At 41.4% G+C, this 20,984-nt stretch overlaps 1 protein-coding gene across 4 annotated transcripts in view; it reads right to left on the bottom strand.

Moving 5' to 3' along the window:
* Nucleotides 1–20,984, bottom strand: part of scube3 (signal peptide, CUB domain, EGF-like 3) — a 147,098-nt gene that overhangs the window by 25,202 nt on the left and 100,912 nt on the right. For all 4 annotated transcript variants that reach the window (XM_072449156.1, XM_072449158.1, XM_072449157.1 and 1 more), the window contains 3 exons: nt 15,895–16,011; nt 9,974–10,096; nt 303–419 (listed from right to left, as the gene is read on the bottom strand). In XM_072449156.1, the coding sequence (XP_072305257.1) occupies nt 303–419; nt 9,974–10,096; nt 15,895–16,011 (357 nt within the window). The remainder of the gene's footprint in view (nt 1–302; nt 420–9,973; nt 10,097–15,894; nt 16,012–20,984) is intronic.

The following is a 20,984-nucleotide window of genomic DNA, read 5'->3' as shown; positions in this document are numbered from 1 at the left end:
AACCAAAGAAGATAACTTACAGTATAAGGAAAAAGATCTCTAACCACTGCTGGGAAAAAAAAAAACATTTATAATTGGAATTCCTATTTTAATCAAACTGCTATAATTGCGGTTAGAAGTGCATAGTTTTCGTTGGCAAATGGCAGTGAAAAGAGAAGATTCACTGCCCATTCGGTGAGAGGCGAGTGGGCTCAGCTGAAAAGGTTAGAGCTACTAGTGCATGTCATATTTAAATTAGATACTGTTATACGTAGCGGCTCCTGACGGCAAAAAGCATCTGCAATTAAAAGCCGTGTTCTTACCTCCGCAGTGCGCTAGGCCGTAGAGCACGTAGCCTTTACTGCACAGACACTGGAAACTGCCCGCTGAGTTCACACAGAAGTGGTCGCAGGTGCGGTCAAACGAACACTCGTCGATGTCTGCAACCAAAGAGAAAACATATTATAAAACTTCAATTCGACGACAGGCACTTTTCACACAATCCCCTTTTTTCTATATTTATTCCATTGTGAGTGCGAGCTGTTGTGGGTTGAAATCACATGTCACAACAACTACTTCAGAAAAGGACCAATTCTGTTTGCCGCTGTCATAGTTGACCTTCAGAGCTGGTGCGGCGGGTTTTCCATTCCGACGCTCCGGAATTGGAAAAGTATTTTGGAAATAACAAGCGGAAACAGGCGCCGTCAACAGGGCAGTGATTGCTTGACTTTAAAATAGGAGACTGAAGTTGACAGGTTTTGGTCCTTTTTCCCAACCCAGTCAAAAATGGACATAATATTACCCAACATTTATTTTAACTGTGTATTTGTTGTATTTTAACTGATTCCTGTCTGTTTGAGTAATCCTGTGTAATACTGAAGCTTGAGTGCACAGAGATCACCTGTTTTCACCTAACCCCGCCCACTTCAGCCCACAGCCGTTTTTATGCTGCATTCAGGTTTCCGAGATGCAATGTCGGGATTCCGATCCGTTGGGGCTTTAATCTCAGAAATTGGCGATTTTAATGAATTACTGAATTTGCTCTCGAAAAATGTTTAGTAAATCTGGCTCTTGTTAACATTTTCATAAGCTAAACAAACAAAACCATTTTTTACATAAGGTTGCATCTATATTTAAACAGTGTAGTATAGTATTTTCCCGCAAATCTGTTTATTTTATTAAATGGACAAATAGTAGATGCAAATGTAACGTTCAGCTAAAGAGCTCAGAAGTCAGGTCTAGAAGTCGGGCAGCAGCTTTTGACCCAATTTCCCCACGTTCTTTTCCCGACTCATGCAAGCGTTTATGTATAAACATATTATGTCCCTGAGGACCACGTGAACTCAGCCTTAAGGCCCATTTATGCTCCATGTTCCAGACGCATACGGATACAGGCAGAGCAGGGGGCCAAACATGGGCCCCAGATATTCTAATCCGGCCCGCAAAACATTTCTAATTGATATTTATTAATTTCCGATGGATATACAGCGTTTTTAATGCACAATGTCTTTAATGTACCACAGTCCTTTGCAGCAGTCTCCCCCGCGCTGCTCAGCGCTGCTGTGTGTGCTGCTGGAGCAAGTGCTGAGGGCTGAGAAGTGCAGACGCGCACATCTCAGCGAGGATAGAGACGTGTGGTTTTGGGAAACACATGGAAGAAGGAAAGGAGACGGTTTTGTGGACGTTAGAGCTGTGCTAAAAGCGGCGCTAGTGTGGAGCTAACAACAAGAAAACAAACATTCCTGTTCCTGCTGCTGATGCATGAATATGGACTTAGTCTTTCACCTTCTGCAGATTTGTGCAACAGTGTCCACATAGAACTATTACTAGGCCATATAAAGCTATTCATTTCTTATATTTTGATTGTTTTATTTTTTACGTTGTGTTCGGCTCGTGACCCAGCCTGAGCATTGAAATTTAGCCCAAAATGAGTTTGAGGCTTGTGTCAGTCCTCCGTGTGTGAGTTTCTGGTGGTCATTTAACAGAACACCGACATTAAAAACGGCTGGAATTATAAATAAAGCTATGGTGCTTGGAATGCAGAGATCTCTACATAGAAACATGTAGCATAAATGAGCTTTAATTGTGATTCAGACGTGAGGTAATACACAAATGTTCAAACATATGAAAACACTGACATAAACTACGGTGAAATGCTGCTATGAGGAGGCGAGGCCAGAGGAGGATGTGTTTTGCAGTGTGTAACCCATTGTTAAGATGTTTTAGATAAACACAATTTTAATAAGTATTTACATGTGATATAGCTTGTTGCGAAATAACAAAAAATGCATATTATGACTTTTTTTTCCTTCTTCTTTAATTTTAAAAATCAAATAAAACATATAATAGAACAGATCAGAACACGACCAGAGCGCAAAAAACAAAGTAAAAAGAACACAAGAAGCACAATCACAGCCATTCAAAAGGAAATAAGAATTGCACTTGGTCCAAAGTCTGTCAAATCTGTCCATTTCCAAATTAAATCTGTTTTCATTTGTCTGATGTTTGTTACTGTGTTGTTGGTCAGGTTTGTGTCATCCATTTCCTTGTGATGGCCTTTTATCCTGCTTCCAAAAGTATGTTCCAAAACTATTCATTTATTGTGTCCATGGCAGGAGTTTTGAGCCCCAAGATCATAATTCTAAAATTGAATGGAATGGCCACATGCAGTGTATTGTGAACTTCCCTTCAGTCCAAATGTTTGAGTGATTGTGTTTCCCTCCTGGCTGCAGCAGTTTCTCTAAAAGTTAGCATTTCCTTGTGAATATGTGGCCCTCCACTGGGATGTGCACCCATTTCCCACTCTTCATCTGACAAAACAAGATTACTTTCTCTTTACCATTTGTTTTTTTAATATATTTAGTAGTGTACCGGTACAGATTATTAATGCATTTAAATAATTTTGATATTATTCCCCTTGAAACTTCTGATTGAGCTCAATACATATTTCCGTCAGGGTTCAGGGTTACAATGGTCATTACTTTGTTTCATTTCTTGATTATAATAACTCTATGAAATAATACATATAAAAGCCCTTTCTCCAAGTCAAAGGATTTCTTCTACAACTCGTTTTAATTAATTTTCTTTTACAATCTAGTGAAAAACTTTTACACCTTTTGTTATCCAGACTTTGAATCTCAAGTTGGTGCTTAATGTCATCTTTAATGTTGCTGTACCTTTGAAGGACTCGGTGATGAACAGAAGTACGTGTCAAGTCCAGGCAGCAGCTGGGATGTGAGAGTGTCTCTTTGGCTCATTACACAAAGAAATGGGACTTTTATCTTCCGTGTGCTTATGAGGCAGAACCAGACACTATCAGAGATGATATTCAAGTATTTTACAGCAATTAAAACCAGTTCAATTCAAACAAGAAAGATTAAAGAATGCACAGTAAAGACTGCACTTTTGCACTGCACATCAAGACAAAGTGAAAACAAAAGTACAAATTGATCCAATCACACCAATTTATCTACCTGTTGACAGACAGCAGTAATGAGTTTCATTCACTTACATTTACTTGAGTAAAAAAAAAATAATATATAAATATATCAAAAAGCATTGTGTTGACCTTTGACCTAAATAAGCCTTGAGGCTTTTAATGTTGTTTTATTATTACATAGTTCATTCACTGGAAATACCCACATTTCCACATTGTTTTAAGTTTTGTATATCTGATTGCATCAGAATTAAAGAACAACATTATTTACTATCTCGGTATTGCATTATATTGCTGGCAATGTCGAATAAATAGTGAAAGAGTGTCTGGAATGCTATATATATATATATATATGGTCTGTAATTTCTTTGTGATTTTAATGCATTTTTCCAATTGTGAAGCACTTTGAATTGCCTTGTGTATCAAATGGCTCTACAAATAAACTTGCCTTGCCTTTTGTCACAGTCAAAGCTGCCACAGCTCAGAGCTGTGTTTTAGAGTCTTATTTTTATAAGACACTAAAACACTTAAGAAAAGACCTAACAAAGACAGTGGCATTATTGATTTAATTGATTTTCATCAATGAAATAAATATTCTCCATGTTGATGGCTTCAGTCACCATATTTAAACCTTTAAAGATGATTCTAAAAGTGTTAAGGAACAGCCCAGTTGATGTGACTATTACTTTGTTTTAATCAGTACTAGTTTTGATATCAATTTACTTTAGACAACCCTTCCTTACTTTTGTATTTACACACTCAGATTTGTATTCAAGTGTGTGAGAAACTAGACAATAGACAGAAAACAGCCCTATAATCTGTTGTGTTGAAATGTGTCTCATTAACAAGACATTTACGACCAAATAAACTAATCGCATCCTAATAATGGTGTTCAGAGCGTTGCATCTTGTCCAGCCGAACAACCAAGCAAAATCATGAAAATCTAACTGTCGACAAGGCCAAAAAGACAGCTCAACTTTCCACTGCTTAAGATTAAAGATAATACAATGACAAAAGGAAAGTCCTGATTTTACCTTTGCTGTGAAAATGATTCTGAAAATAGCATGGAAGGTTAGAAGGGTGATTCAGCGCCTGAGAGCTCTGCATAGTTAAATTAGGCGTAGTTATATTTCACATTTTTAAGAGCAATATTAAGGGAATTGCAGTTATTTGAGCTAGTTTTATGCGCCAGTTAGTTTTTAGTTTTTTTGTGCGCCAGTCAAAAGACCCTTGGGATTCCTTTGGTGTTAATTTGGTAGTGTCACATTTAAAGTGCAAAAAATACAAGGTCTGCTCGGTCACACATTCAGAACTTGGGATATTCTAATAAAGAAGTGACTAATTAAAGCGCAGCCGGGAAAAGGTTACTATTGTTTATACAGCGAGGAGGTGAGGGATGGCTGTGGCGGTCTCATTTGAGTCTGAGGAGGCGGAGGACGGCGTGGACGGAGTGTTGAGGAGCAGACAAGCCCCGTCCTGACTTATGGGTTATGGTCCAGTGGCAGCAGGAAGCACCGTGACTGTTTAAACCGAGATAAAGCCAGAGCGGAGTCAGTTTACACGCCTCGACACCTCACAAATCACCTGAAGCCTCATTTTGCAATTTCGACACAACAGCAAACTCTTTAGCAAAGCGTCAAATAAGAAATGTAACAAATTCAATGCTCGGAATACTAATCTAAAGCGAGTCGGTAACGCTTTAAAATAAGATTCCGTTGTAAACTATGTACAAGGCGTTAATGAGAACCAATTATTTGTTGATAAGCACTTTTTACTAGAATTTGTAGATGGCTTATAATACCATAGAAATGTTAATAGGCTATAAATGAAAAGCAGTGACGTGAGGTGACTTTTTCATTCAGGCAAGCAGAAAGTCCAGTTGTCACGAGACTTCAAATACAAACTCGATTTCGATACTTGATTCTCTAGATTTAAAATGCTCTTTTTTATGTGAGTAATGGCAGGTGCTATGATGCATTTTAAAAATGAATTAAATTGGCTTACACAGACTCAGTAAGGCACTGCCAGACATATTTCTCACAAACTGCTACGTTTTCACTTACAAAATTAGACTCACCTCAACAATGCATTAATTAACCCCAATTACTGATATAATTTGAACGAGCGACAGCTTTAACTAGTAACTACACAACAAACATAACCTTTAAAACATCTACACGTTACAACAGCCGTGATAAATCTCACCTGTCACTCCCAGATGCAAATCAAACCCCGTCTTTCCCGAATAGACACTGGATTAAGGTATTTGCCTGAAGTTGGGCCAAAACAGCCACCGATTCACTCACTTTTCATCAAATGTCCCGTTATTCCTTCATAAAATAGTCTTGTGTCAGACGAACGCTCCTCTGCTAAAGACAAACGCTGTCCTTTCTTTTCACTTGTCAGCCCGGGATCCTCCATTGCACCAAACTAGCTCACTATGTCATTAAAAGACATCCTGTATTTCTAACTAACTTCTAAATCATTAGAAACACAAACACAGCCTTAGCTACAAACAAAGACTTGTTGTTAAAGTCACTTGTTGAAAGTTTGTTCCTTCCTGCTGCACATGCTCAGTTTGGGCACAGGATCACTATCTGTTGATTATTTGGTTTTCATTCAGGATTATTCAGCGCGGTTTGATAATATAGCCGATCCAGAGCGCATGTGCAGAGCTCTAAAAGAAGCTGCTGTTCGCTCTGGGTCTAAAATGAACGGGCCTCTGAACACGGCCATGATGTGGGAGAACCGGAATCAAGCTTCCCGCGCAGAGTAGAGGCAACTGGTTTATTTGGATATATTTCGGAACAATATAAATATAGTTGTGACACACGGTAATTTTAGATTTGATCACTGACCGCACGCCACTGACGAAAAGCATGTGTGTGTTAATAAACCATGTACAAAATGAATGAAAGAGCATTAACAAGCTGTTTATTCAACTGTTTTCAATAACCAAGTGATAAATGTTAGTGCATGCATCTATTTAACTTGTAATTATTAATGCATTATAATAGTTTACTGAGGAACCTTATCTTAAGTCTTATACTCTGTTATACTCTGTTATACTCTCTTGTACTCTCTTGTACTCTCTTGTACTCTCTTGTACTCTTATACTGTGACATGCTTCAAAACAAAGTCAAACTAATTAAAGATGCAATACATATTTTTTCTGATGGGGGGAAGTTCCGCCACCTGTTTGTATCCGTGGAGATATTATTGCTTTTACTGAAATAATTATATTTATGAAACGTATCCGTCACCATGGACACAAACAAGTGATGCCACAAGGCCAACTTAGTATTTTCAGTTGTTGTTGTAATAAAAAGAAATGCCTGTAATTGAACAAATGTAAGATAGATACACCTTAAATGACCTACAATTCAAGTATTGTTTTGAATATAGGTTATATGACATATCTATAATATAAACTATCTGTATAATAATATAAAGATGGTAAAAAAGGCGAATGAGGACTTAAGTTTGCACGCCTTGACACTTGTATACACATAACCTACAGATACAGAGGAGGTGCTAACAAACTGCCACTGACTTCCCTGGAGACGCAGTATTAAAATGAGACTCTCGGAATGATGGTTTTTAATTTACTAAACGCCAGTCGTAAGAATTACTTTTTCAAGATATTTCAAAGCAACACAAAGAAGTGTAATCAAGTGGCCAACCCTCTCACAAGAAAGCTACAACATGCACCTATAATATTGTTCTAATTGCATGCTTTTTACAGGAACTATATTTTTCTTATTTGTTTTTGTCCAAAAATAGAAAGCAGTATTTACAGACGGCCGCCCGCAGCACTTATCGACCTCAGAATTTACCCCCCGACTATAATCTTCATCCATTCCCCGTGTGTCTGAAGGCTGTGTGAGAAAAATGACAGGAATGAGGTGAGAATGAGTGGCAGACAGACAGAGAGAAAGGAAAACAGAGAGAAGGAAAGGAGACGGAGCAAAAAGAAAAGGGGGACAAGGAGAGAGAGAGAGAGAGAGAGAGAGAGAGAGAGAGAGAGAGAGAGAGGAGCACCACTGCACTCACCACAACACAGACTCTATTACACATATTATCTCGGCTCAGACATTACTAAAACAAGGCCACAAGGTTGTTATCAGACCAAAATGTGCTGGTGTCACTGTAGAAACATTTTTTTTACTCATAGAAAAAATCAAATATGAATAGATTATAGGCACGATGAAGGCTGGGCAGCTCTGTATGTGGTAATTAATGTTCCTAACGCGGTTCTTTTCAGGGACAAAAACACCTTTAAATACCTCTCGAATTCAGCTAAATGTGCTGATAACTAAGTGAGTAATAAACATTTGGAAACAGATTTCAAACAAACAAATGAAAGGTATGTTGTTACCTCAGAGTGGATTGGCTCGTCGCAAACAAGTTTCCAAACATAACTTAGCGGCGGGAATGTGTAATTTTTCATTGTTCATGCCATTTTACTTCTACTTGTGTAATACTATTTTGTTACAGTTGTCTCCTTGAGTAAAATCATTGGCTACTATTTTTATTATTATTATTTTTTTGTGTAAAGCGTCTTTTTTCTATATTTTTTTTGTATTAAATCCCTCTTTGCACAATACTGTATGCTTTGTCTGTTATTTCAATTACTCAAATACAGTTGCTTTTAATTCAATCTTTTTTTAATTACTTTATAAATGTTTTCTTTCCATTCATTTTATGCTTCTCTACATTTTTCACGCCCATAAACACTGCAGGACAATAAGATGTTCTGATGTCATGGGAAACAGCTCATTTATACCTTCTATCAACCATTACATGACCAAGTAGGTAAAGCCATAACAAACACACTATAATTTACATTCCAACATGCAGAGACACACATTTTCTTACTCATTTTACATCTAATAAATTCTGCACTGTTTGAAAGGCGAATAAGGAAAAAGAACATCACGAAAAAATGCATTCAAAGTGAAAGAAATGACAAAAACAACAGTATTTTCATTGAGTAAATCTGATGTTTGTGATGGGATTTCGAGAGTATAATTTCATACATTGATGAGTAGCAGGCGGGATTATTGATTGACCACATCAATAAAAGAAGAGAATAGACAAAAAAACTGGTTTGTCATCTGTTTTTCCACTTGCAGAGAAGGCTTAGCTCACTTGCAGTTGGAGTGGCTTGTCTTCTCTCACCAGATGTTTCTCTAGCGGTTTGATTTATTCCCAAAAAGCAGCGGTTTGGAGTCCGGGGGCTGTAATTCTCCACACCTGGGTTGTGCCACGGTGAACTCTTTATTTGTCCTGTAGCTACTCAAGCGAGCCCCTGCTGAGAGATGGCTACCACCAACAGAAACAGGCGAGCCACAGGCCGGCGCTGGCTACAATACACCAGGAAAGAGCACGCGTGGAATAAGCCATTTTCGCCTCCTCAGACGCCTCAAACAGCCTTCAAAGATCATTTGTCCATCATGATCATTGTCTACGCCGTAATACGTTCACATTTATACTGTATTCTTAGGTTGTGGTCCTTGCAAGTGAAACTGTATTATTATAAATTAATCTATATCAAACATTTAAGCTTCATTGCATAAAAAGAAAAAGTACAGTCAGCATTGCTCACAAAGCACAAGGAACAAAAGTGCCAAAAGAAAGTGTTGAAGAAAAGTTTTTTAAAAATGCTATCTTCACAAATGCTGCTGACTTCATCTTTACAACACAGCGCGGCTTGTCAAGAAACACATTATGGGACATTATATAGCATCCGACAGAAGAAAATTGAATCTATAGGGATCGTGTTTAACTTATTCAAGCACAAATGGATTCTACCGAGGCATTAATCCTCAATGTCAGAGCTTGAACTGTATTTGGGCTTTTTTTTAATGACATATGACAATTATAAATCACTAGACGTGACACCATCAAACCGACAACAAACCAGAAAAGAGCAAATCTTGATATTTTAGTTAAACATATACATTTCATGGTGGAGAGTAAAGACCTATTTACCTTTATACTATCTTGATTACTTTTTGATACATTTACTTACTGCGTGTACTTTGCTGTAGCAACACTGAAAATTATTTATACTGTTGAATGATAAAAAGTTCTCAAAATGTCAAATTTAAAGTTTTGAAAGTTTAGGATTTGCCTTTGCTCTAGCGCAGGGGTGGGAAAACTACGGCCCGCGGACCACATACGGCCCGTTTGTCTTTATAATCCGGCCCGCCAAACATGGTAGGTAAAAAAAATTATAATATAGATATTTTTTTGCCCTTAGGCATCTTTCTGCACTTGCCTGTATTCGAATATGGCCCTCAGAGGAAACTAATTGCCCACCCCTGCTCTAGCGTGTCACAGGATCAAATCCCACTTTTCTAAACCGTTGGCAAAGGAAATCAAACGCCCCATAAAAGCATTTTTAAATAGTGTCATTACGTCTCCACTTTCCTCTAGAAGCACCTGCATGGATGCCCTTTTCCTCCCAGAGCGACACGTTGTATGGGCAGAAACGGCCACGCGTTGCTCGATCATTTGAGCTCCACAAAAAGCAGTGAAATCCAACTTATTTACCTTGACAGGTCCTTTCATTTGTCAGCAGCTTGTAGCCTTTCTTACAGCTGCACTCAAAGCTTCCCACTGTGTTTCGGCACACGTGGTCGCAGCCGCCGTTGTTCAGCCGGCACTCGTCGATATCTGCGGAAGGAAAATCATACACAGTCGGGATCAAAATAGAGTAGAGTGCATTTAACTGATTATAGACTCGAGCACTTGTGAAATAAATGACACAATTACGAAAAGTGTAAGTCAATGAAACAAATTATCTTATTATCATGGCACCTGGGAGTGGGTGGAATATATTGGAATTTTGTCCATAGAATTAAAATCCAAAAGAATGAGGGGAAAGACAATTGTTATTTGTCCTATTACGGTGATTTTCTGTTTTGTGGAGACATATTGCGAGAATACTTGTCGATAAAGAGATGGCAATGAACACATTCAAGCACTGCTTTTCTGTAGACCGTATTTGAAGATATACTATTTTCAAGTACTTTTGTCTTCTTATCGACACAAGAGCGAGCACTTTGAGCACTTAACGCTCTTTTTGTCTGTGTTTTCTGAGGCCGCACATTTCTACGATTAAGGCAATTATTATTCCACGTAAACACTCTACTTTACCAGACAAGTTAAAGGGCAAACACAGACGAAAATGTACCAAACCTCATGTATGTTTTTTGCTGTATATGGAACTACTTTTTAGATAGGGATTACATTATTTTGCCAGATCATGCAGGAGTCTGTTCTTTTACTTGTAAATCATCAATCTATTTTCAGATGACTTCACTTCTCCTTTCAGCGCCAACACAAAGTCAGCCCATCATGGCATTGTCCCGGCTCTGGCAGCGTCCCGGAATAATGATCTGAAATGAGGCGTCCGTCTGCAGAGAGGACCGTCATTATTTGGTTAAGAAGCATACATGCACTAAATGGAATACAACAAACTCTTTGCTTTGGTCTCCTCAGAAGTGCTTGGCCTGCAGCTCCTCTGTTTTCTGTTTTGCTCATGTCTTCTTTCAAGATTCTTCACTAATATAAGCCAGAGCCCTTTTCATCGCAGTTGTTGGAGTGACATCTCCAGTTGTACGACATGCGCACACGTCTGGGTAATGCGCTTCTCCAAACCCATCTGCTGCTCCCTCCATCTGTCAAGTAACTAAGACTTTTGTTTTCTCAAATCTGCTAATAAAACTGTGTGTTCGTCTCCTGGCTTTGGATTTGATTTTATTGGACACAGTATAAATAAAACACAGGCTCCGCTACAGTGCGCTGGTGCTTGATTTGAAGATACTTTGGCAACAACAATAGTGGATGATGGTAATATGAGGGGAAAACTGTCAAGCCAAGCAGATCGTTTCTGTGCAGCTGAATTGTTTTGGATCAATTCAGCCAAAAAGGGAAAGGTTTTGTCATGCTATTAATTCATAAGATAAGATAAGATATTCCTTTATTGTCCCACATGGGGAAATTTCATTGGTGCAACGCAGGTAGATACAGAGCTAGATACAGAAGAAAAGAACAGATCACTTATAGGAAGTCTGAAAAACACTTTCAGTAGAAGATCTCCTATAAATAATAATAATAATTTATAATAATAATATGAATTGCACATGAATTCCAACAGCAATTGCACATATGACAGAATTGCACATCAGTATTAGGTTAGGTCAGTATTGCGAGTGTTCAGTACTAACAGTTTTTGTTATAAAGTCTGACAGCAGCAGGAAGGAAAGACCTACGGAACCTTTCCTTCACACATCGAGGGTGGATCAGTCTCTCACTGAAGCTGCTCTCCAGAGCGGAGAGAGTGTCCTGCAGGGGGTGACACTCATGGTCCAGCATAGATGTGAATCTAGCCAGGACCCTCCTGTCCCCCACCTCCTGCACCGAGTCCAGAGCACAGCCCAGGACGGAGCTGGACTTCTTGATGACTCTGTCCAGCCTCTTCCTCTCCCTCTCTGTGATGCTGCTGCTCCAGCAGGCCACACCGTACAGGAGGGCCGATGCCACCACAGAGTCGTAGAAGGTCTTCAGGAGTGACCCTGTCACTCCAAAAGACCTGAGTCTCCTCAGGAGGTAGAGCCGACTCTGGCTCTTCCTGTACAGTGCGTCTGTGTTATGAGTCCAGTCCAGTTTGTGGTTCAGATGAACACCCAAGTACTTGTATGAGTCCACTCTCTCAATGTCCCGTCCCTGGATGTCCACTGGTGAGGGGGCAGTGGGGTGGCGTCTGCGGAAATCCACCACCATCTCCTTGGTCTTCCCCGCGTTGATGAGGAGGTGGTTCCGCTGACTCCAGTCCACAAAGTCCTGCGCCAGTCCTCTGTACTCCGCGTCATCGTCGTCCGTGATGAGTCCGATGATGGCAGAGTCGTCAGAGAACTTCTGCAGGACACAGCTGTCCGTGTCAGGTCTGAAGTCTGCAGTGTAAAGGGTGAAGAGAAAGGGCGCGAGGACAGTGCCCTGGGGCGCCCCCACACTGCAGGTCCGAGTGTCAGACACACAGTTCCGGGCTCTCACAAACGGGGTCGGTCTGTGAGGTAGTCCAGGATCCACTCTGCCAGGTCATACTCCACACCAGCCGTCTCCAGCTTGTCCCTCAGGAGCAGCGGCTGGATGGTGTTGAAGGCGCTGGAAAGATCGAAGAACAGAATCCTCACAGAGCTGCCAGGCTTCTCCAGGTGAGAGAGAGAGCGGTGCAGCAGGGAGATGACGGCGTCCTCCACTCCGATGCCAGACCGATATGCAAACTGCAGCGGGTCCATGGCTGAGCTCACGGTGGAGCGGAGGTGGTCCAGGACCAGCCGCTCCAGTGTCTTCATCAGGTGGGACGTGAGAGCCACTGGCCTGAAGCTGTTGAGGTCTTTGGGGCGCGGTGTCTTAGGCACAGGTACCAGACAGGAGGTCTTCCAGACCTGTGGTACCACCCTCAGCTTCAGGCTCATGTTGAAGACATGCTCCATAACTCCACACAGTTCATCTGCGCAGGACTTAAGGAGCCTGGGGCTGATGCCATCAGGTCCTGCTGCCTTCCTCACTTTAATCCTCTTCAGCTCACTCCTCACCTGTGCTGCTGTGACAGTCAGTGGTTGGCAGGGGGACCGTGTGCTGGGGGGATGGGTGAGTCCAGGCAAAGTGGGGAGCTGATGGTCCGGGGCAGATAAGTGAAGAGGAACAGATGCAGGGCATTGTCCAGCTGTGGAAGAGGGAGCATGCAGCTGTGCAGGGGGAGGGGCGGGTGACCGATCAAACCTCAAGAAGTGAGCATTTAAATCATTCACCCACTGTAGATCCCCCTCTGTCTGGGCAGGGGTGATTTTGAAGCCCGAGATGGTTTTCAGGCTCCTCCACACTCCCTGAATGTTCTTTTGCTGCAGCTGCTCCTCCATCCTCCTCTTGTAGCCGGCCTCAGCCTGCCTGATCTTCCTCCTCAGCTCCTTCTGCACAGTCCTCAGCTCCTCCTTGTTCCCTGACCTGAAGGCTCTCTTCTTCTCCTTCAGCAGAGCCTTCAGTTCACGGTTAATCCATGGCTTGTTGTTTGGAAAACACCGCACCGTCCGGGAGGGAACAATGTTCTCAAAACAGAAGTTGATGTAGTCCGTGATGCACTCTGTGATGGTGTTGATGTCCTCCCCATGTGGGTCATAAAGCTCAGTCCAGAGAGTGGTGCTGAAGCACTCCCTCAGAGCCTCCTCGCTCTCAGCAGACCACATCCTCACCTCACGGGACACCACAGGCTGCCTGCGCACGATGGGTTCATACACAGGCCTCAGATGTACAAGGTTGTGGTCCGAGCTGCCCAGGGGAGGGAGGGGGGAAGAGGAATAAGCCTCCTTGGTGTTGGCAAAAAACAAGTCCAATGTTCTATTCTCTCTGGTGGGGCAGGTAACATGCTGGGTGTATGTTGGTAGAACAGAAGAGGGAGAAGCGTGGTTAAAGTCACCAGAGATGAGGAAGAGAGCCTGTGGATGCTGTGTTTGCAGCCTACAAGTGCAGGAGTGCAGTGCTTCACAAGCATTTTCAGCATTGGCAGACGGGGCCACATAGACTGCGATCAAAATCACATGTGAGAACTCCCGGGGCAGATAATATGGCCTCATGCCAATAGCCAATAGTTCAATATTCTTGTTACATAGCTGCTCCCTCACTGTGCAGTGTTCGGGTTTGGACCAGCTCGTGTTCACATACACCGCCAGACCTCCACCTCTTTTCTTCCCGCATTCTCTCGTTCTGTCCGCCCGCAGCAGATGAAAGCTCGGAGCTAGCTCACGTCACAACAACACAACGAAAAACGCTCAAATCCAGCCGAAAAAAGTCAAAAACAGTTGAATAAAAAACTATTCCAGCGTGTGTCCCTATCGTGCAGTAAAATAGAAAAAATATACTAACTATATTTACAAAATATAGGAGATAAAGCACAATAAGTGTGAGATAGAAGAGAGAGCGTTTACTGTAAAAGTCTCAAAGTGTTGCTGATATATATTTAGGGAATACATCTTGTTGTTTAATGTACTCTTTATCTTGTCCAAGGTGCATCAAAGGGAAAATCAGTAGTTCTTCTTGGTTCAAATCATTTCAAATAGAATATTTAAGTAAGACCTTTGATTAATACAAATCACAAGTTTTAAAGATAGTACATCTTTATTCATCTGTAACGTTTAGATGTTTCATGCCAATTAGCATTAAACTAAATTGGTCATAAGATTATACTGCAGAGTTGATTATACTGCACATCAATGGCGTGCAGTGACTTTTATGGATGGGCAAGAAAACCTGGTATGTTAGTAAATATTTAGTGCATAATAGAAAAGTTAAAAACATTGTAATAAATTGCGAGGGTGGGCTTTATATCCGGGTCTCCCGCGTTAAAGGCAAACACCTATCTTAAGCAGTCATTTCAGTTCTAAGCTGTTTGGGAGAAACAAACAGTTGTTTTCCTGGGGCTATTGTGGTATCATTGGTTCCAACATATTTTTGTCTGAAGAAGAAGAAGCTTCTTGAGGCATCTTGGGCCAGACCCACCACCCTAACTTTGTCATGACTCCTTCAAAGTGTTGTTTTTCCCAGTCTTCCCAAACTAAACCAAGACTAAACCAGGTGCAGAACCAGAAAGTGCTGAGCACAAAATGCACAGCAGCACATCTCTGCTAATTAAATAAATAATAGAGGATTTTTGGCTTGGAGAGCCGAGTAGTTCTCCCACATGTCAATCATTCCCTGCGTGCTACTGCACACCTACAACCTCCTACTGTCTCGTTCCGAGGATAGCAGCACGTTTCCCTGGCTGCGCATGTGTGGTTGATATGCCGGTGGGTGTTTAGCAAGTTCCTTCAGTGTTCAGTACAAAAATAACGACTGTGTTTGAGCTCAGAAGAGACGGAAATCTGCGGGGACGAGAGCTGCGATCTGTCGAGCTAATAAACAAACGCACGTGTGGCAGCGGGGCTGTTGGTAATGAGGTTTGATGGTAGGCAGAGTCTTGGAAAGAACAGGGGGGGTGAGTGCGCATGCGCCTTTAAAAAAAAGGGACTATTATTCCTTTAACTTGACTTGAGGTCCATAAACAAGGGGAGGCAGCAGCAGGGCCACGGGAGCGGATGATCCCGAAGCGCACCCCCCAGACTGCTGACATGCATTACTCTGTCCTCTGTGATGGTTGTCACCCAGTGCAGGGTGTTTACAGGCAGAGATGTGCCTCCAGGTTTTGGACCTGGTTTACTCCCATTTTCGTCCCGGCAGACTGGGCCCAGGGACATACGCTCCACTCCCCTGGGATGAAAGCAAGCTCATACTCACATGAACAGGAGACAATTGTGGCACTTGCCCTGCAGCGAGTTCAGTCCCAGTTACCCAGGATTGGAGCATATGTCCTCACGATGGGATTGGGAAACACTGTTATGGACTACATTTCGATCACATTTGGCTGTGGACTTTACCTTTGCAGGTCTTGCGGTCGGGCTGCAGAGTGAAGCCCACGGGGCAGCTGCAGCGCACTCCTGTCACTGAGTCATGGCATGTGCTGTCGCATCCGCCATTGTTCACCGCACAAGTCTCTACAAAAACACAAACAAACATATTCAGAAACATTTTAAGGATTCACCACCTACTTTCCCCACTTCAGAAGTCATGCGGGTTATTCAGAGTCAGGAGAATTAGGAGGGTCATTCTTTGTCACAAGCCGCAGGTAGAAATAAAACGCCACATGAGTTTTCAGATAAGCAGCAGTGAGAATTGTAAGAAGAAAGCAGAAAAATAAAAGGTGTAGGAGAAGTTGTCAGTGAATAGTGGGTAGCTCCCGTACTATTTTTCTGGTCTAAGGCGGTATATTGTTACAGACATTTTTTTATCAAATAAACCAAACAAAATTAACTATCAAAATGAATGCCAAAACGTAGCAGAGCGAGAAAATAATTAGCCTTAGACGTTCATTATTAAATCACCTACAGCTCAACTGTTGACCAAGGTAAAACATAAAAACAATTAAAAAGTGCATAGTACAACAAATACTATGAGGTGGGAATATTCGAATACATGTTGTAAAATGTATTAGCCCCATTTGGTCGCGGTACACGTTGGACTAGTATTTGTAGGAGCTGAATGCCTCTCCTCTCTTCACCTCTATTTCCCGTTGCCTATATTTTCTTGTCAAATACAATGAACAGGGCCAGAAAATGTCTTTAAAAGTAGGTCTAAACTGTACAAAGTTTTGCCGTCTGCATGTTTGTCTTTGGTCAAGGTTGAATTATAAGCTCTGCACCCTTCTCGCCTTCAGCTATCACACCAATGTGGACCTTTTTGCAGCATCTGACAACACCTTCCAGCCATTTGAGGGATAAAAAAGCAATTTCATCTCCGTAACTCCTGTATTGGCCATTTGGAAAAGAAAAAAAAACTAGTCAGTCAGAATGGGACAGCGGCACTTTCCTGAAAGTGACAAATTTCAACACACGGACCATTTGTTTTCACCGAGAGTGCTTTAATAGTTTGCTTTATAGAAACGTATTCTTTTCCCCAAACAAGCGTGGAGCATTCACGTGGCTGTAGGGGTGAAGCATGCTCCTCGTCACTGTCAGGTAATAGCATGTGGATGCCATAAGTGTCAGCCTGGAGGTTTGACACGGGCAGAAAGATGGCAGGGCACACGTGGCAGAAAGCTGAGGAGATGCAGCTGCAGTAGTTTTTATGGCCAATGAAGATGGCTTTTGGGGAAACACTTCTCTCCACTTAAATACTAGAAAGTGCGGAGCCGGGAGCAGCAATAAAAGAGCAAGTAAAAGCTGCCAGGATTGATATGATGTGTCAATGTAAAGCAGGTGTTGAGACTCGAGAGAATTTTCAGGGTTTCTGGTTGTTATGGCGATGCACTTAAACAGGCTGGCATATTTTACAGCTGGATGTAAATTTCAAAAGGCATTTTATAAAAAAATTGCAGGGAAAGGTCACTAGATGATAATTCAGTTTGCTCAAGTCGCGTTTTAGCCTACAGCAGAGAGTTAATTATTGAGCTTAATACATGACATTTGTTAGATTACGTGTCTTTATTCGTACCCTTGGGTAAATTGGTTTTTAGTAATTAAGAGACATCAAACAGACATGCATACACAATATAAAAATAGACATTATGGATTAATCAATTAATTAATTACGCCGGGTGAGCTTCTTTAAGAGGACAATAGCTGCTGGGATGAAACCGTCTCTATATCTTTGGTCCTGCATTTTGGCACAACCGGTCTTTCCCCCGATTGGTGGAACCAAAACAGAGCGTTCAGGGGGCGGCTGAACGTTGTGACTGTTCTGATGTAATTAAGCTTGAAATGAGAAAATCTGGGGTGCAAATCTGTATCTTAATTCAAGCGGAATTGTTTTACAAACTTTGATAGCATTTTTGATACACTGTTAATGCAGAGGCCCTTTTTTTACATAGTCAACGTTTTCATACAACTTGGAATTAACCCTTTTCTGATCAGTTTGATGGTTGAGTGGGTAGCTTTACAGCACAAAGGTTGTTACTATGTTACCTCCAGGCTCTAAAACTCACAAACCAAGTTAGAAATGTATGAGTAGTAATGGACTTGATCTTAACAGTCACATTAAATCCATAACTTCAGCTGCATTTTGCCATAAAAACATTTCCAGAATTAAAGGTTTAGTGTCTAAACCAGACTTGGAGAGACTGTCTCCAGTAGATAAAACTACTGTAACAGCCTGCTCACTGGCCTCTCCAAACGAGCTGTAAAACAGCTGCAGTACATTCAGAACGCTGCTGCTCGGGTCCTAACTAGAACCAGAAAGTACCATCACATTAGTCCTGTTCTCAGGTCTCTGCACTGGCCTCTGTGCCTCAGAGAATAGCCTTAAAAGCAGCTTTGCTTGTGTACAAGTCTCTCCATGGCCTAGCAGCAAAGTACATCTCTATGCTATGCTAGTACCACTTCGTACTTTGTGAGCTCAGGGTCCGGCCTCCTGTTGCTTGTCAGGACAAAACATGGGGAAACAGCATTGGCCATAAGATAAGATAAGATAAGATATTCCTTTATTGTCCCACATGGGGAAATTTCATTGGTGCAACGCAGGTAGATATCCACCAGTCATTGCCTAATCCAAGCAGGGCTGGGCCTTAGAACTTGGATGGGAGACCACTGGAATGCCATGTGCCACAGTGGGCTGGTAGTGCATACTGTTGTTGTGTCCTTTGGCAAGACACTTCGGCCACCATTCCTCCAGTGTCTATGTATTCTGGTGTAATTTCATTTCTGTTTTCTGAAGCTCGTGAGACAGGCCCTTACACTGCCAGTGTTCAAGTCGAGGCTAAACACAGTTCTCTTTAGCCGTCTTTAAAACTGAAAGAAATTTCTCTGTACTTTCCTTTTTTTAAATAGATTTTAATATATGTAACTTTGAAGCACTTTGAATAACATTACAAATTGTAGTCTGCAAATAAATGTTTCTTGCTTGAAGCTTGCTCCAAGTTCCTCTACCACCCTGGGCATGGTTCTTCTCATGTCTGAGTGGTCAGGCCACAACCCAAAACATGCACACAATCCCCCAACTAAGTTAGTCCTCCTGACCAAGCCTAGCTAGGTCCCTGCAAGTTGTTGGAAGGGTCAAATGAGTCCCCAGTTTATATCATAATGTTAACTTTCAAATTTCTTAGCAAATAGTTTCAGCATCATGTAATACCTACAATACTTTTGTAGAAAAGAGCTTTAAAGTGCACTACCTGGTGGAGGGTCATAGCTAAGAATACATGTTATTCAATGTATATTTTCCAGCAATAAAACACTTTTAGTTAGCGGTAAATTAAAGCAAGAGTTTAATGGAGTGAAATAGTGCACCTTAAAGAGCTTGTATCTGACATTTTTGCATGTAATCCACTACAGAAACATTGTGAAAGCATCAATAGTAAGTGGAGATCTACAGTCTTAAAGCAACCGGAACTAACCGGTCAGAATGGGGAAAAGGAGACCACAGTGCTTTCTTTGCATCTCATTATAGAGTTGTTTATTTGCATGCTAATGTTTGTTAGCTTTACTGTGACGTAAAACTCATTCTGCGCTCAGACAGTTGTGAAAAGCATGTTTAAACTCATTACGGTGAATATGTCAGACAGTGTGAATGCATTAGGTAAGTTAGCGTTACATGTGGACAGCTACAAAAGTTTAACATGAACAAGTTCTGTTTTTCATTTTGCCTTTAGATCTACGCGGTAAATACACAAGACTGCTGCATGAACACTACAGACAATTTAGGAATGTACATTATTTTTGTCATTTCAATAATGCCCAATTACTTTGAATGTGTTAAACCTGCAAATAGCTCATTGGGACAGGCTCCAATCAAGTAAGGAAAATAAATGAACTTGAAATGTGTTTATAATCTGCTTGTTTCGAATCTTAAAAGTGAAAAACAAACTCTACCATTATCCCCTTGAACAAAACCTATATGTTTTGCTTGTCTAATTCGGTTTTGGTCTTTTGTAATGCTTCTGGCAGGGTTAAGGCCACAGCGCTGCACCCGCCTGGAGAGAGCAGACCTGTGGCTTGATATAATTGCAAAGTGTGAGAGGAGACGACTGGCAGAGCGAGACAGCACCGGGGCATGCCTTTGGAATCGCTTAGTCAGGCTCCATCTCACCAAAATGTAATGATCTACTGCTGCAGGAACTAAGATATATTTTTGACATGATGGTTTCCTGGGTATGTACATGGGTTGTGTCTTTTGGAATGGGACCCGCAATTAACCTCGTGCATGGGGCCTTTTGTAAATAAATAAAGGAGTGCACTATGCATTGGGTAACAGTGTCACTTTCATAGCTTTAGCCGCCATCTTTAATAGCAGGTTGCTATATCGAAAGTGTTGACAAATAGCACCACAAATGCACTGGGGCTGCACAATTTTGAGGGAAAAAAATCAAACAAAGAAAGAAAGCTATTTTATCAGCGATAACTATGTGTTCAAATGAAGATTAAGCTCACAATGGACATTTTAACACACAGGAGTGGTAACACTAAAGAGAACACTGAATATAACACAAATATAAGAATTGCGTGTATTCAGAACATGTGTGTAGCTCTATAAGACACTGGATGACCTAAATAATTGAGTGACTGTCAATATGAGTTTTCACAACTGCAACTCTTATAATAATAATTCATATTATATGTGTCCATCCATCCATTTTCTTCCGCTTATTTCTTCCGCTTATCCGGGGCAGGGTTTGCGGGGGCAGCAGTCTAAGCAGGGACTCCTAAACTTCCTCTCCCCAGACACTTCCTCCAACTCCTCCGGGGCGTTCCCAGGCCAGCCGAGAGACATAGTCCCTCCAGCGTGTCCTGGGTCTTCCCCGGGGCCTCTTAGTACATACATAATATACATATTATATGTATATTTGTTTAAATATTCATTCAATTGCAAATAACCTCCTCCATAGGAAAACTTTATTCTACATTGTATATAAATAACCTGCAGATCTGCCAAAGTGTAATTATACATTTACCGTAATTCAGTATTTCTTACATCCTTTTTA

This window comes from Eucyclogobius newberryi, unplaced genomic scaffold (genome assembly GCF_026437365.1).
Source record: "Eucyclogobius newberryi isolate DKJ021-1_F unplaced genomic scaffold, fEucNew1.0.hap1 SCAF_17, whole genome shotgun sequence".
NCBI classification, from domain to species: Eukaryota; Metazoa; Chordata; class Actinopteri; order Gobiiformes; family Gobiidae; genus Eucyclogobius; species Eucyclogobius newberryi.
Note: the sequence above shows the minus strand (reverse complement) of the source record. Positions and strands in the feature narration are given on the sequence as shown.